Source organism: Buteo buteo, chromosome 23 (assembly GCF_964188355.1).
Source record: "Buteo buteo chromosome 23, bButBut1.hap1.1, whole genome shotgun sequence".
In the NCBI taxonomy this organism is placed as follows: domain Eukaryota; kingdom Metazoa; phylum Chordata; class Aves; order Accipitriformes; family Accipitridae; genus Buteo; species Buteo buteo.
Window position 1 is genome coordinate 6,998,194 of NC_134193.1, and position 17,477 is coordinate 7,015,670.

Sequence of the window (17,477 nt, forward strand, 5' to 3'; positions counted from 1 at the left end):
TAGGTGTCTGGGTAGCCCTTAATGGCTGTGTCGTGTTGACAGGGCTGTCTGCCTTAGAGAATAGGTCAGTTGTGCACGGGCAATAGGAGATGGCTTTAGCAGATGCAACTCAAATCTGTCGTACTCGGTGCTTCCTTCCTAGCCCTTCTCACCTGTCTGCTGGTGAATGTTCCTTTGTGGCGATGTGGCAAAGCCCCTGTGAAAGCCGATAGTCCTTGTTGCCTGGACGTACTGTGCTGAATGGTGCAGTGCCATGTTTAAGCAGTAAATGACTTATCTTCCAGCTATGTCCAGAAGGAGCAAAAAGCAGAAGCTGTGTTGCCAGATGGCTAACAAGGAATTGTTTGGAAAACTGAAGTCAAATTCCCTGGCAATAAAATATCCTTTGGAAACTGCCACTGTAGGAAAAATTGTGTGTTCCAGTGATTCAAGTGTGGTAATGCTGTTTGTCCCTGTCTTTAAAAGGTCATTTTTTGTTCTGAGTTTATATCCTCCCACATGCTTCTCTTCAGAAAGAGCCTCATGTTTGGAATGTTATTGTTAGTTTTTTGCTTTGGACATGGAGTTTCCCTGCTAGGAGTAACATTATTTGGCAGAAGCTACTTCATTATTTGGTAGCTCAAGATGGAGAATCCTTAAGCTGCAAAAGTCCTTCTTGGTAGGAATTGCCCACCAGCTTTGGCTTAATTCACACCTCGGCACCTTTTTGTTACTCATTACAGTAGGTACCTAGCATGTACCTAATGCCGGGCCCTGTTGTGGGTTGTGGTTTTTAGATATAGATATATAGATAGGCTTTTTTTCATCGCTCCTAGATTTCATCCTTGGGAGCGAACATAACCTTCTGCACCAGAATCTGCTGCTGTTGAAGGAAGGCCAGAAATAGGCTTGAAACATAGTTAGATAGCAATGTATTGAAGTTATACATCTGTTTGGCCAGTGACACTAGAATATTGCTTTGTGTCAGCCACTTGCTTCCACAGACAAGCTGACAGAAAGGGTTTATAGCTGTGGAGTGGCTGGGGCAGGTGGGAGGTATGCAGAATCTGATGAATTTAGATAAAGAGCAAAATGGATCATGACTCTGTTGTGAGTGCCCCAAGATTTCTATTTCTTTATGTCATATTTTGGAAAGTCCCTTAGCTTGAAATAGCTATGTTTACATCTGGTTCTTATATTAGTGTTTGTTTTCTCCTTTTCCCTGACGTGGCCTGTTAATATGTTTGCAAATTTCTGCTGCATTCCTCCGTTGTAACTCGGCATGTTTGTGCTTCTTCATCCTTTGTAAGAAAGCTGGACTGGGGAAGAGGGAACCTGTCCGTAAACACTTGCAGAGTGCAACTGCTGAACGACTTCACCTGGAAAATATGTTCTAACACTACTTTATCCTTAATGGTAGTAACTGGATGAAATCACTTGATTTTTGGCGCGAAGAATGCTCTAAACTGGACTTCTGAGTGGACAGTGGAAAGCATCTCTCTGGATTTTATCATGCTGCTTTTTTGAATGAAACTTGATATTGAGCTCAGGAAAGAAGGCTGACTGTGAAAAGACAGTCAGGTTTTGGGTGGACGTGAAGCAAGTTATCTGTAGACATCAGTCTTCGCACTGGTGTGTAGACATCATGAGGATTATGGCATGAAAATACGCAGTGCTGGGGTTGCCCCAGACTTCTAGGTTTGTAACCGTGGTTGCATTTACAGCCTTGAATGGAATCAAATCTGTCATCTCCGGGACATTTATTTTTGGCAAAGCAGTCACTGCCACATCTGTCTCCCTCTAATGGAAGTCTGTTGCTCCAGCATGGTTTTATTATTGATTATTGCTACCATTGCCATCCAACCCTTCTGGAAATGATGAACTCAAGATAATGAAATCCTTCTCCCTCTTCTGCAATCTTCTCTTTAAATTCAGTTTTCAACCTCTGGAGTCAGGGAGGTCCCCAGAGGTGTCAGTGGATACCCCTGCTTCTTGTCCTGTTATAAATGCTGGATCCGAGTGTTTGAGGCAACTTGTCCGTTCTTCCAAAAGCTCAATTCTGCTCCACTGAACTGCTGCAAGACTTTTCTCCTGCATGCATAATTTGACACTGACAGGTGCTAACATGATGTTTCTGTTCTGAGAATGGTGCTTTTTAAACTCTCTTCACTACTGCTTTTTATTTTCTGTATTTGTAAGAAAGCAAAAAGAAAAGAATTCTTAAGTTTTATATTTAAAATGTACTATTCTCAGCCCACACTAAAATTATCTGCTTCTACTGCTTAATGCTAATCCAGGTATGCCCAATAGGCGTAGCTTCCAGCCTTTTTATGATAAATTTAGTGATGGGAATAAAAAGCGGGGGAAGTATGATGCTATACATGCAATTATAGACTGTCAGCTGCTGTGTGTGTGTGTTTGGGAGGAGAGGAAGATCCTTCCCTTCTGCTTCCTATCTGCGAGACATAACGCCAGATCTGCTCATGGGAATCCTAGTCAGTGCACTGCAGATGAAAGCCTGTTCACTTCTATGGTTTGTATTCCATTTATGGCAAACTGCTGCAGTGCCTTCACATCACGTTTACAAAAAGCTTATTGCCTGACCAATAATTTCTTCGCTACAGCCCTTCAGCATTCTGTTGCCGAACACAACCGTTACTGCCTTTTTCAGTTCTAAATAAAACCTGCGAAGCTATAATTGAACCTGTTAAAGCTTGCATGTAATTTCAAAGTAATTTATTTACAGTGTTTTAAAGTGTTTTTTATATAGCATATATTTTCAATCAACTTTTCATTATCCAAAATAATAGTGGGTTGGGTGTTACGGTGAATACAGCTGCTACAGCTTTGACCCTGAGTTGTCCCATGTAATGGCAGCCCCTCTGGATTCTTACAGTGTATCTGCAAACTGGATTGCAGTTCATGGATAATAGAGACTTAGCTGTACAAAAAAGAAGGTTTTTTATTACAACTTTTAAAGACTGGCTTTTCGTCGCATCTCCTGGGTTAAGTAACAGTGCTGCTAATTCCAAATCAACTCATTTTGCACCAAAATGAACAGTTTCTCTACAGAACCAGCAGAATTTCTTTGCACAAAAAGCAATGGGTGCAGTGAATAAAGATGTGAGAGAAGGAGGCTTAACAAGACTCAGCCTTTTCTTTGCAGGTGAATTCCTTTCCAAATGTTTTGGTAATACTCTAGAGACTTCTTACTGCAAGGTCCCACGTAGAGGAAGAAACAACTGGTATGCAAGTACCCGAGGTGCAGTAATCACTGGTACCGTAACCTTTCATCTGACTGTGGAGTCCTGCATGTTAAAACAAACCAGTATTCCTGGCTTGTCAGACCCAATCTCAGATTGATCACAGGCTTTTCTTTTGCAAATAATGCTTGTGTCCGATGCGGATGTATCGGAAGACAAGTGCAAGGCAAGTAAGAAACTCTTCTACGGACAAAGCAGTGGTACCATTTAATGTGTGCAAAGCCTGCACATCATTAGGGCTTAAATGATCACAAATACAGGACATCCTGAGGTGAAGGGAACTGCAGGATTTATTAAACTTTGCCTTCAGTATAAACATTACAAGGGGGAGGTACAGTACTCTTACACTATGGATTTCAGTTTTGTATGCTAATCAAGGAACACAAAAGCAATAGGAAATCTAATCTTGACTCTGCTCTTTATCCCCTGTGTCAGTAGTTCAATAGTTAATGGGGTTTTCATGTTTAAACTAAGTTTATCTGGATTTTTTTACAGAACTACTTTAGACCCAGAACAATTATTCTATGGGCATATAGCGGCTGTGTAGCCTGGCTCTTGGAAACAACTGCCAGGATAGTTTATTTTGCTCTGTCTTCCCAGAGAAGTATCATGCGAACAAATGTGGCTTTAGAATTGACTTAAGTATTGCATAAAATACGAATTACATATTTCAGTGTTTCCCTGGACTGGAACATGACTCAACACACAAAACAGCACATTCTCCTCCTGCAGGTGGGAAATCCAGAAGTGAGGCTTGCAAAGATTTTTTTAATTGAATCGCAAACAACTAAACTCGGTAGAAGGGGGTACCCGCAGTGTCTGGGGCTGCATTAAGGGAGGGTTCTCTGCTTCTCAAAGAAAAGTGAGCAAAATGGTCTTGGCAATAGGTTCAAAGGAAAACATGAAGTGTGTTGTCTACCTCTCCCTCTTGCTGCTCATCCAGTTGGGTTATAATTCACGTTTCCCTACAGTACAGCCTCAATGTTCTTGCATTGCTTGGCCTAGCGTAGGAGAGGGTCGCAATAAGGGCTATACCACCGGTGAGACCCCATCCACAAAGGCTGAGTGAGTTAGTCCCAGCGTACTAACTTACTGTTCTCTAGCACTGAGGCCCGCTGGCAAGGAAGACTCATCCATGTTATGGAACCCTCTTATCCTCTAAATTTGTGTGGCTGTGTCCAAGACACCTGTTGGGAACGGTCACCGCAAGTGCCCAGGTTGTGCATGGAAGAGCATTGGTTGGCCAAGGATGAGACAATGTCAGAGACCTTCCAACAGCTCAGTGGTCTGCAGGGTTGTGTGCTCGTGGACAGGGATGGTTCCTGGCTGTGTTCAATTTCACAGATGTGGCCAAGGAGGCCCTGTGGGAAGGTGCGTGGTGTGGAGAGCATCTGGGTGCTGTATGGCCCCAGTTCATGTCTTCAGCTTAGCTCATCCATCAGCTGAGCCTTGTGTAGCTGGAAGTGCCAGTGTGCTCTCCAGTAGCTATCTGTGCTGGGGAGATAGGTTTGGCTACGAATGAAAGAAGTGAGCTGAATGGGAAGTAATGCAATGATGTACAAGAGAGTGTGGTAAACGTGATGTGGGAAATGACAGCTATGACTTTGAGGAGATTAGTTTTGGGATAATTTGTTCCAAAAATACCAGCTACCCTCCCTCATCCTTCAAGTTTTATTAGAATTCTGGTCTCCCAAGAGGGCTTCTACTTTCCTTCTCTGCACTCCCAGAGAACATGCTGTGGGCTCACATCACCTGTGATCATCGTTCTGCAGCTCTGGCTTTAACTCCTAGTTTTGTTTCCCATTTTTGTCTGCTGCAGGTTGTAAAGTTACACGGCTGCTTAAATTTATTTTATCAGTGTCACATTCTGTAGGTGAAGATTTTCAACACAGATAAAAGGAGTGTTTGTAATTTTTCCCTCATTTAGCTCAGGGCTTCATCCTTTTTCTGGTACTTCATTTTCTTGGATATGTGTCCTCCCCTCTAACTAATTAAAAAAACTGGCTACAAACGAAGGTGTCATTACCAAAGGAAGGGAGAAGACAGCCATCTGAAAGGAAAAGGAAAGATGTCTGAAAAGAGTGATCACAGTCAAGACCATAGCTCTAAGTCCAGGAAATACACTATTTCATATAAATATAGGAAGTATACTATGGTACAGTTGTGCTGCTGTACTCAAAGATGAGAAGAAACTTTAAGGTAATTTTGCCCAGAAATACACTGCAGCATGAATTTAACAGTCCGGGCAGTCTCAGAGGTTTGTGTCCAGTGGTTGTGGAAATGCTCATGGAAGATGATTTTTTTTTTTTTGCATGTCTTTCTGGTAGCTGTATAAATAAATATTCCTTAGCAAAGTAAGTAGCACCACAGCACAGACCAGGCTGCTGGTTCTTACTGAGGAATATCCTGAACAGACAGAAACAGATCTAAACCATGACCTTGAGTATTACAAACATCAGGATGTGAGGACAGCAGCCCTGCAAAGGAAGAGTTGGGTTTCATACTTAGGGGAACGCTTGAAAGTAAACCATACAAAACAGCAAGAAGAAACCCGTAAGTTAGGCACCTTCGTTGAAATAATGATGAAACCTGGTGTGTTTTGCCATATTGCATCTTATTCTGCTGTCTTTCTCCTGGCTAAGGATACTAATTCTCATGGCACCCCTTCTCTTTAAAATAAGTTACTGTCCACCAAGATGTGTTTTGTCAATCTGTGAGGCATCTGCACTTGATGACTGATTAACTTTTAATTAGTAGGGAATAAAAAGCTCAGATTTTGTTTTGCTTTGAGGCTCAGGCTGTGAGCTCTGTACCAAAATGTTGATTTTTGGAGCTTTCCCGCCCCTCCTCAGCAGAAATGTGACCATGAAGGGAAGTGGCAACGGTTCATTTAGGAGTGGATGGGAGAGAAAGCAAAACCCTGCAATTTATAGCTGTTTAACTCCACCTTGGTGACTAAGCTGGGCTTTGTCAGCCTTGTAATTGTGATTGAGACACTCTGGTCTGCTGGTGGCCACACGGGTTAGCCCAGTTTCACTCGTACTGTTTTGAAACCCCAGAAACTGAGACCAGTGCCAAAGCAACACCTGTGTGTCCAAGTTCTGTAAATATGCATTCAAAATGTCTGAACTATTTTGTCGCTGTACAGCAGAGTCAGACTCCAGCTTGTTGGGAGAGGTGGAGGGTGAGGGTGAAGAGTGTAACAGTTGGAAACTGGAAAGATCAAGGTCCTGCCACAGTCTCCTTGAGCAGCGGGGTGCCTGCTGCTACCTTCTTGTGTGTCTGGACTTAATTTCCATACCTTTAAAAGGGAATGCAGAAATATTGCCAGGCAGCTTTAGACGTCTCCAAACTCTCCCCCCCCCCCCCGCCCCGCAGTCAGTGAATAATGAATCCCCTCCGTCCTCACAATGAGGTATCAAGTAGAAACCTGATCTCGAAGTGACTTTCCTAGAGAAGGACAATCCCACAGCCCCATTTCCCTCTCCTTGTGGTTACATGGCGATGCTGTATTCATTGCCCCTAGTTAGTGAACGTGCTGGATGGCAGGGGAAATTAATGCAGCTGCTATTCCAAGCATCCTTCCCCAACTATGTGTCAGTAAAATTACACGGTTGCCAAGCGGTGTGCAAAAAAAGGGGCAATATTTCAGATCAATGGAGACATAGCCAAGTGTAGTAATACTTTTAGAATATTTTTATAGAGATATTCTTCTGCACTTGCTAGGAAATGTTTCATGATAAAGCAGCCTGTGGAGCTGGAGCAGAACATGTGCTGCAGATAGGTTAACTGCAGGCACCCAGCGACTTGGTCAGTAGCTGGTTCAGGTGGGTGTGAATGAGTCCAGATGAGGACACATCCTTTGGGGTGGTACTGTTTCGTTAATGCTGCCTTACCAGAACTGGTCCAGTGCAGATACCTGGGCTGATGACTTTCCAGCAAAAACCTAAATTTGCAACCTTATGGTTGCAAGACTGTATTTAGTGTATGAGAGCTATGAAATCAGTGCACCCACTGGGTGTTTGTGGGCATTGTTCAAATGACCATCCTATGGGCTTATTTAGATGGGACATGAGGGGCATCCACTTGCCTTTGCAGTGAGCAGTCTTGCTGTCTCTGAGACACTGCACAGCAGTTTTCCAGGGAGCTAGGTTGTGCAGCAGCAGCACAGCTTCACAAAGGGCTAGCTGAAAGTTTAAGAGGTACCCTTGTTCCTTTCTTCCAAGCGCCTCTCACTTCCTTCTCAATCCCAAATGCTTGTTTGAATGAGCATACATTACACAAGCTCTGTGTTGCCTTCTTGCAGCTCCAAACAGGCTTATGAGCAAACAACAAAAATCCTGTTGTGCTGCATGAGTGTGTCCTCCCTTTAATGGTATGAACTGCTCCGCGTCCTTTAAAATATCTCCCTTTGTTGCAGCCACAAAACACGTGCTAGAATTTAAGCTTTGCAAAGTGCCGTCAATTTGCCTCTGACCTCCCGCTCATAGCCCACCAGGCCTTAGGAGCCTGTAAGTTATTTTCTTTTCTTGCCCCCCCCCCCCTTTTTTTTTTTTTCGTTTTTTTCCTTTTTTCCCTACAAGTGGCAGCCTAAATCCCAAGCTGAAAGCGAATCACTGCTGCTGGCTGCCCTCCAGCATTCCTCGCGGAGCGAGTCAGGATCTGGAATGTCAGAAGGCAGTGGCGGGGAGGGCCGGGAGAAGCCTGCGCGTGGGTAACGGGCCCGGGAGGAGGAGGACAGAACAAAACACAACTTCATCTGGACTGCCCCTTTCCAAACCAGCGTTTGTTCCTGATTTATGCTTTCGCGTTTCGCTTAAAGTGTGCAACTCTGCGCAGTGACGGCAGAGAGCTTACAGCAGCGCTCCGGAGCAAAACAGGTTTTGGTTTTCTTTTCTTTTCTTTTCTTTTTTTTCCCAAAAGCTTCGTGTCTAGATAAATCCAGCCAGTTTTCCTGCTCTCTCTCTTGAGCCGGGAGTTTTTTGCCTCCTGCAGTTTTGGGGGGAGATTGCTCTGGTCCTGTGGCATACACTCTGGATGAGGGGAAATGTCCTTTTGCGGAGAAGTCAGGATGGGGCCCAGCCGTTGAGGTTGGCACGCAGCAACGCCCAGCGCTGGAGCACAGCGAGTCCTTGACACTTTCTCTTCTTCTCGGACAAGAAACATTGTGGAGCCTCAGCTCTCCCTGCAGCAGATTAATGCCTAAAATTATACACCCTAAACAGCAGGGTTTAATTACCAGAGCTGTGAATAGTTTAATTAGTTTGTTCTGACCTTGGAAGAAGGACCTGCCCAGCGCCGTCAAGCGACAGGAGAGCAAGACTTGTATTGCTTCTCAAAGACACCCAGCCCGTGAGGCCATGTCGTCTTTGTACACCAGGAGTAAAGAATATGCGCGCAGCAGGAAGGCTCAGTCAGATTCTCCCCCGTCCTCTCCTTCCCCGATCGCAAAGACACTCAGAGTAAGCAGCTTTTTCCTTTCTGTATTACACAGAGACCTGCTGGGCACGTGCTCTGAGCAGAGACTGGTGGTGGTGGTTTGTTGTCTTACCCTTGGAGACCTGTGTCTGTGGTTTGCTTTGGAAAGAGGATGATTTAAATGAAACTTGGGAAGGTGCCTCTGCAGCAACAGGTTTTAAGCAAGCTGCCAGAGCCCTCGCACTGGGATTATTTGCATTAACAGCTGTAGGGAGTTGCTGTGATGGTAGCTTCCCCCCTATCCTGCTTTTCACAGAAACGTCACTCTCTTGGTAGGCTATTGCTGGGCAAAAACCTCACTGATGAAAATGAGGCAAAACCTGACCAGCTTGTTAAACTGCGCTCTTTCCATAAATGCTTTGATATTGCTGGAGAAACAAGGTTTGCTATCCAGCTTTCACCCTTGGGGCTATGCTGACCTGTGGTATAGTTTAATAATTTCAACAACAACAAAAAAATGAAGAAAACCACCTGTAGCAGGAGGTAAGTCAAGGTAGTTAACTAGTCCTCCCCAAACCAGAGCTGGTGTGCCCATCTACCAAGGTGTTTGAAAGTTGGGAACATTTTGTAACATTATTGCTAATAGCTCTGGAATCATGTGAGAGGCTGTCATGAAACTCTCTGGGTCCGTATGGTTATACGGGCAGTCTCTTCGCGGTCAAGAAATATTATCATGCCGGAGTCAAAGCCTGGAGGAATTAGTTTTAAAAAGGCAGGCTAATTTTAGATGTAAGATTTAAATTAATCTGAGCACTGGTGTTTGCTCAAATCTGATACGCGTTGTCTGCTCCTTTTGAAGTGACAGATCCTGGTCAGGAAAAAGTATTGCCCAAAATATGTAAAAAGGGTTTTAACCTGCTGCCTAGTGTTAATGGAAGCAGTCCCTGACCTCGGGAACTTCAGCCTCAATGGTTTTCCTGGCTGCTGGTTGCCCCTGGGCTGTTAACTGTTTAACCCAGGGGTAGGAGTCTGTGCTTTCTTCCTGTCTGCATGTTGGGGTATCTCTGGGGAGTTTTTAGATAATCTAAAACTATCCCCTGTGTACTTAGATGGACTTTCTTCATCAGTTTTTACAGCTGTGCTTACCATTCCTCAGTAAATTGCCACAGTATTGATAACCAGCTTAACAGCAGGTGGGAAATCTTTCAAAAGTGCTCTTACTCATAGAGTAAAGCTGAAAATGTTTTAATTTCTTTCAAAACTCATGTTTTTTAAGATCAGTTGTGTTCAGTGTACACAGACTGACTCGTTTTCCTCCCTTGTGCGTCTAGGCATATAAACAGGTGACAAACATCTTGCAAGAGCTGTCACTGCTGTGTTCATGGTGCATGCCTGTCTGCTTTGATGCAAACAGGAGGTGCCGGTTTTCTCTGTCCATAGCCATGATGGGATTGCAGGCTCTTGGGGGGGGCCCACAGGTGTTGGAGGAGGTGGTGGGAGCTGTCAGGTGGGTCAGAGGCAGCAGGTGGGTACAGAAAGGTGCCGAGTAGGAATCAGAGGGCCTGGAGAAGAGCTTCCCTCAGCTTCTGATGGCAGTGGGATTTCAGTGAAAGCAAGCGTGAGCACAGAAATCTTGGCGGTTCTTGCAGCAGTAATGGTAATGCCAGCTGTGGCTTCAGAGTATCGACGTGGGAGAAGCCAGACCCGGAGAGTCAGTGTAGGAAACAATGGCTAATTAGGGAAGGATTTACTTGGGGCTAAAACAAAATATCTGAGTTAACTCTTTCTCCAAGGGAACGTAATTCTGCCACAAGCAAGAGAAATAATGGAGTACGGTTTTCTATGGATTTGTCCCATGTGTGTATTCCCCCCACCCGCTCTCCCATGCCCGCAGTAACAGCAGCCCTTGCTGCAGGGTGCCACTAGTCTTAATAAAGCAGGTAGGAATGTGCTATCTTGGAGTCTTTCATCTTTCCATCCAGTCAAGATTGATACCAGCAGACCTGTGGACTCTAAACATTCCCAGCTGAGCAGGGGTGCGAAAACACATGAGCAGTCCAGGAGCCTCACACAGGGTACAGACATGGAAAAAACCTCTTAGAGAACCAGACAAAGCAAATAAGGTTTTACTTATTAAGGTACCAGTGCCAAAGATCTGCATTCAAATGTCATTTGCAAAGCAGTATCCTATGGCATTCCCTGCTGCACTTGCCACGCTGCTTGTAATGCTTCTCCTTAGGTGTTATGATAATACTGCATGTGGTTTTTTCCACCTTTAATTGATAGGATCTCCCCAAATGCACAGCTGAGAAGGGTGAGCACCTTGCAGTGAACTCATACAAGTCATAAGAAAGGCAATATCCTTGAATAGGGCGTGGGAGCAAAAGGCAGGCAGAGGAGGTTCTAGTGAGAGCAGGGTGTTAGTGTATGACCACCTGCATGTGCAAGGTCGGCACTGTCCTATTGCCCCTGAACCTCCGCAAGCTGAAATACTTAATTTCTTGTGTCACAGCAGAGCAGTCCAGAATTACAGTCACCGATACAGAAATAGCCAAGTAAATCCTGTTAAATCATGCAGGGTAAACGTTGCTACCTCCACCTTTTCAGTTGCTTTAGTGAGGATGTTGCTAGAAAGTAGAAACTCAAATCCCTTTGAAATAATTCAGATCGTCCTGTTATTTGGCAAAAACTTCCATTTTTGTGGCAGTGGGTACCTTTTCATCACAAGTTTTGCACCATACTGTTTTAGCTTGAGGTTTCTCTTCCTCAGAAAAATGTTATTCACGTAGTCAGTTCTAAGGATATAACAGGCAATCCATGGTATGAAACCTGTCATGCATAAATAAGTAAATAAATGGCAGGATTGGAAGGACAAGGGTGAAGGCAAGGACTGAATTGTCGTCTTTTTTTTTTTTAAATCCTATTTATGCTGAGCCAGTTGTTTTTTTTCATAGGAAATACCCTGTAGTTTGTGTTTAGGCGCATCCATCTGTTTCTTGTGGTACTTCATAACCCTTGCATTTGTCCATGGGATATCGGTTAGATAGGAAGATGAAAGCTAAGGAGAATGCACGCTCCCAACTTACTGCACAGACTGTAATTGCAGCTTTTCAGTTGTTTCCCACCACTTTGTCAACCAACCTTCCTTTCTTTTACAGACTGCTCCTTCTTGTCTTGTCATCTGATATTTTTTGCTGTATAAAAGACCATCAAAACTTAAAAGCCTCGTCAGCATGCATGTGTGCTGTTTGTTCAATAGTGGCTGCATCCCTCTGGCTGCCATCACTTGATGGTTGTTACTCACTTCTTGAGAGACTCTACATAATTCTTATTGTTCTGGCCATATTCATAGTTTCACTACAAGGCTTTTTCCCTCTGATGTTAGATAGCTCCCTCATTAAGCCACCTTCACTGTTTATTACCTGAGCTTTCCAGCCGAATTTTTGTCAGTAAGGGCTCAGCAATAAAGTTTTAAGTATACTCAGTGGTCTGTACTGATTGATTTTACTCTGCCTTTCATTGGAGTATCTGAAGAAGCTGCACTAAGTGGTATGCAGGATGCGAGAGCATCGCCTTGTATGGGCCATATGTTTTCACCCAGTCACTTAATAGTAATACTTAAGCATAAAAAGCAATGGTTTCCAAATTGCCGTCTGTTAGCCAGCCTCCAAACCAAGCCTGCTGTTGCTCTAAGCAGTGATTACCATGGCAGCAAATACTTCTAATCTGGGTGCAATTTTGATGTGGACATGTATGTCTAGAATGCAAAGCAAATCTTAAAGGAAAAAAAGCTAATGCACAAAAATGTTAGCTGTTTGAGCTGCAGATGCTTGGCATGCAAATAAAACTAGCATGGTTTGGATATTAATATGTAAATAATGATATAAAATCTTAGAGGTCTGGTAATGTGACCAAACCAGACTTTTTTTAATCAGTGAGAGATGTCCAAGCGTGCTGAGAGTTTGGTAGAAATGCCTGATTGGATTGCAGCCTTCATAGAGTTTTGGGTATAAATGTCTCTGACAGTCAGTTTTCACTCTGTGAGTGCTTTTGCAACAAGTTTTATCCTGTTTCAGATATTCATGGTAACAGGTTTATTCTCACATTAGGTAGACCTATATGAATCATTTGGCTTGCTGTGCTGCCACTGCAAATGCGTTAGAGAACAAAGACTGTTATGAAAACATTTCTCCAGAAAACTTTATCTTCCTGGGTTCCCATTTCATGGCTTGGGCTTGTTCTAGTTGTGATAAAAATGACACTGCATAAATTGAAATGGGGTCAAATAAGTTGTCTCATGACATTTTCTATCTAATTTCTGGATTGCTGACTAGTTACGCAGTATTTGTGGAAATTATTACCTCCTTTCCCATTAGCCAACAAAAAATGTGGGATACTGAAACTTGAACTTTAGGGCAGTTAACCTTAGTCTGTGTTCTTCAGCACCTTGATTTCTTTATCACTGGTTATTTCTCAAGCATCGTGTTCCTTAGATGGGTATCAGTAAGAAATCCTTCTGGATTCTGTTTATTCTCTGGGGTTTTTTGAGGTTTTGTCTATGAATGTCTGTATCTGGAAGCATATCAGGAACTTCTAGTCATTCTTAGGGTACCACCCATTAGATGTTCCCTGCTGTGACTCAGCAGCCAGACTCCTCTCCTGTCACTGGCTTCATGTGGGTGTATAAATAAAATGGGTCAGGACATAGGCTCTGACCCATGGGTAAGTGGCTTGTGTCCCTGCAGCTGAATTTTCTTCTTCAGCTCTCCTCCCTTCTGAGGAACAGAGTGAATTGATCCAAGCCAAAGCCATAGCAGGGGTTCTGTTAACTATTAAAGGGTCTGAATGGTCATGGATGATTGAGAAAGAAGCACACACTGTAATACTACAACCTTGTTTAAAACTCCTATTTTGACCTTCTACCACTTGGTCAGTGACGGGTGCCTTTGAAGAAGCTGGTTAAGCAGGCACAGAGCAGTCAGTTGGGATAGCTCAGCTTTTGAAACCATTGCCCATTGCAGGCCAAGGAGGCCAGAAGGTCAGAGGACAACTGGAGGTTGCACCAGCCCAGGGCATCAGCCTGGACTGTAAAAGGGTTGAAGGGAGAAGGAGAAAGAAGATAACTTTAATTTGGGTCAGCTCGTGGTACAGCCACAAAACCAAGCACGTTGGCACAACTGAGATGGGGAGGTGCTGTGGGATGGGAACGAGTGGCCACATCCAGTGATGGGGAGAGCAGATGGAGACTCTATAGGCAGCAAACCACTTCAAACTGCTGAACTGGAAACCAATGTTTACTTCAGTTGCAGGACCCCGTTATGGTTTTTTTTTTCATAAAATGAATACAAACCCATAGAAATCAGGGCTAGAAGAGACTCAGAGCTCAATACATCCATTTTCCCAGGGTACCACAGCTGTACCTATGCTGTTCCTGACAGATGTGTCTTGTGCTTGCAGAATTCCACCACTGGAGATGGTGCCTCATGCACTGGACATGCAACTGGTGGTCAAAGAAAAACATATGGACCTTGGGAGATTGTTAGGTGGTTGTTGGTTTGGAGGTTTTTGTTGTTGTTGCTATTTGTTTGTTTGTTTTTTACAATGAATTGTGAATTCTTTTTAATGATCCTAAATTGCTGAGGTTACTATTGCAGTTTAGTGGAGCAGAGGTCCTCAAATAGGTGAGAGTAGCTCCAGGTTCAGATCACTGACTGGCAGCTGGTCTGGAGCTAATTTAGGCTGAAACAAATGATGGGGGAGAGAGAGACAGTATAAACTGTCCTAATTCTAAAAGTGCAGGATGCTTTGTGTGATAGAGATGGGTCAGCGTACCTAGACCAGCCCTAGACACTTTTCCATGCAAGCACCAGCTGCAGCCATAGCAGCTGTCAAAGGGATGCCATGGGGCTGCAGGCTGGAGGAGGTGTTCACCAGGTATTGGAGCATGCTTCACACCAAAAAGTTGGCAGGTTGGCTTTAGGCAGCTTGAATTCTGGCCAGTGGCCAGATAGGTATTTAAATACCTGATGATAAAACCTGAAGATGTCCCGCGAGAGCATTTGCAGGGGCAAGGAAGACGTTGTTGCCTACAGCCCTGTGGCATTCACATATTGAAGAAATTTAGGAGCAGAAATCTTCTCTTCCTTTGTCACTTGGCTGTTTGGCTTTTACTTCCTCGTGTCTGGAGATTTTTGTCTAACATCATGTCGCTTTGCAAAATTAAATTTTTCACCAATAAAATTTGATCCCTTAGAAAAGAAGGAAAAAAAATAAAAGCAACAAACCCGTGTTTCTGAATTGTGGCCTTTACCAAATTAAAACACAATTCAGCTTGACATTTTACATGGTGAGTTTTATCCCCAAGAGATGGCAGTAATAAACTACAGCTGCTGCAAAGCCAACGGGCCATGTGAGAGGTGTGGGGAACTGAGGCACAGGCTGGCAATCACACAAACCAGTGTACAACTGCAGAACGTTTAGATGTGTTCGGGATGGCAGAAGATGTGGTCATCAGTCCCTTACAGCTGTATGTATTTGTTTCTGATTAAATACGTGCTAGCCGTACTGAAAATGATGTGATCTGTTGCAGCCAGCTGCCAAAGCCACTATTCCATCTAGGAGAGCCTTTTAATATTATGCTTCAGTAACAGCAGTTTTTATTAAGCAAAGTTTATTGATTTATATTTTGTGAAAACATATTTTGCATCAGGCTTTTGGGAGTTGGAGGTTATATGGAGGTGGTTTGGCTACACTGGATTATTAATCATATCAATGGGATTTTGTAATCCTCGCATTTGCACAAATGCAAACTTGAGTTGGAAGGCAGCACTATTCATCACGTCAGCTGTAGCTAACAGAACGCTGTAGCAAACTACAGTTCTCAGGTCAGCAGAGCAGCTTTCCAAGGGAGGCAATGACCTCGAAAAACTGTATCAGAAGTAGAGTTCAGCCAGACCTTCTAATTATTCTGCACCCACTGGAAAACCAAACTTGACTCCTGCTATACCTGACTTGAAAGGCAGATGTGGTTTGAGGGGAACACCGATCTGAATTGTACCCGATGGGGATGGGTCTGAGGTGTACCAGACAGCCTTCGTCATTGCTCTTGCTCCTTCCAGCTCAGCTCTTGCTGTGCCAGCTCCAGGAGGACTTCTGCCTGCAGCAACAGGACACGCTGGGGAGGTTGTCCTTTTTACAGCTGCCCTGCATCAGTGCAGCCAAACATTTAAACCTATGGAGGTGTAGGAGCAGCAGAGCTACGTAACTGCAGGAACGTGGTGGCTTTTGCATATAAGAGGGAAAGAACTGGCCCCAAAAGCAGCTGGCTTTATTTTACATTTAATTTCTAAAACAAACAGGACTCATCAGGAGGATATTTGCCAATGCAAAAATAAAATTTGAGGGGTTCCTAAAACTTCCCCTTTTGATTAAGAAAAGGGAGGACAGCAGGGCTGGAGCTGTGCTCTGAGATCTTGTTAAATGGTGGTTATTTAATCATAAGTGTTGATCAGGATCTCTGAGACAAAACACACCAAAATAAATTCCTTGAGAACTATCTTAAAGTAGTGCACATTTTCTTGAGGTTGGCCAGTGGAGATAAAGAAGCATAAAATGTTCCCAAAGCATCTATTTTTTTCTTCTTTTTTTTTTTTTTTTTTTTTTTGAAAAAATGTAAATAGTAGACTTTTTCTGCCTTTGCTGGGTCAGATCCCAGCCACAGAAGAATGCAGTTGGAAGCAATTAGGCCAATTTCTGATTTGGCAAGAGCAGTGGCCAATCCCTCTTTTGGCACTGCATTTCAGGGCTACATTTTATCTAAACCTTCCACGAGGAATTTGGTTTTAATTATACTTTACTGAACTCCTAACAGCTGTAGAAGTTTGTGAGTTTTTAAGGGAAGGTTCCTGCCCTCCACAGTCCAAGAACATTTCTAAAATCAAAACTGTATGGCATTGCTGGCACTGTGCAGCATCCTGGCGGTCTGGGCAAGTAAAGCCACAGCCAGTACCTAGCTGTGCCTTTTCCTTGGGATTGGCCAATGTCACCATGGTAAGAACTGGGGAGCTCAGAAGAAAGAAGCTTGCACAGGGAGGATCAGTCCAGTATGATGCTCTTGTGCTTTTTCTTGGGTCCCATCTCAGATGTCCTGTGTTTTGCCAGCTCACCTGGGTTGAATTGTCTCTAACCCTGTCCGGGAGGGCTGGCAAGAATAGCTGAACCCTGCTGTCCTCCACCACCCCCAGCACTACCTGAATGTGCTGCCCACTGTGAGATGGATGGGAGGAAAGGTGATGTGATCTCTCGGATGAGAGGTCTATGAGTTGATGATTACCAAAAGTTACCAAGCACACCTGCAAGTGCTCTGTGCTTTTAAGTTTTCCTTTAAAAGTAATCCCCTTGGGTATCTCAGTGCTCTTGAGCAGGAGTGCTGGGGTCTTGGCTCAGTGCTGGCTGCCGTGCTGGTTTCTGAATCAGGACAGCCACTTCCAGAGCCTCACTTTTCCCTGGGGTCCTCCTCCCCCCACCCCAAACCCTGCAGTGATATGACCCTGTTTAGATTGTAGGAAGGATAATTTCACAACCCGATGCTTCCCTGGTTGTTAATGTTTCTAGTCAAACTTTTGATCCCAAGGGAAATGAAGGAGTCTGGGCAAAACTGACAGCGCTGTTCCAAATTTTCCAGGGGAAGAAAAAAAACCCAGTGCATTCGTACAGTTGATACAGCAGTTTCTCAGCATCCTGTTATAAACTTAACAGATTGCACAGTATTCATTTAAGAAAAAATCAGGAAGGGAAAGCCATTTCTTGCACCAGCTT

The 17,477-nt window shown here is 43.9% G+C and overlaps 1 protein-coding gene across 11 annotated transcripts in view; it reads left to right on the forward strand.

Moving 5' to 3' along the window:
- PPP1R12B (protein phosphatase 1 regulatory subunit 12B) overlaps positions 1 to 17,477 on the forward strand; it is a 124,742-nt gene that overhangs the window by 85,597 nt on the left and 21,668 nt on the right. Inside the window, exon 1 of one of the 11 annotated variants that reach the window (XM_075055321.1) lies at positions 8,007 to 8,704. The exons of the other annotated variants lie outside the window; for them this stretch is intronic. Coding sequence (XP_074911422.1) covers positions 8,603 to 8,704 — 102 coding nt within the window. The 5' untranslated portion in view covers positions 8,007 to 8,602. Of the gene's footprint in view, positions 1 to 8,006; positions 8,705 to 17,477 lie in introns of those variants that run through there. 11 annotated transcript variants of the gene reach the window in all.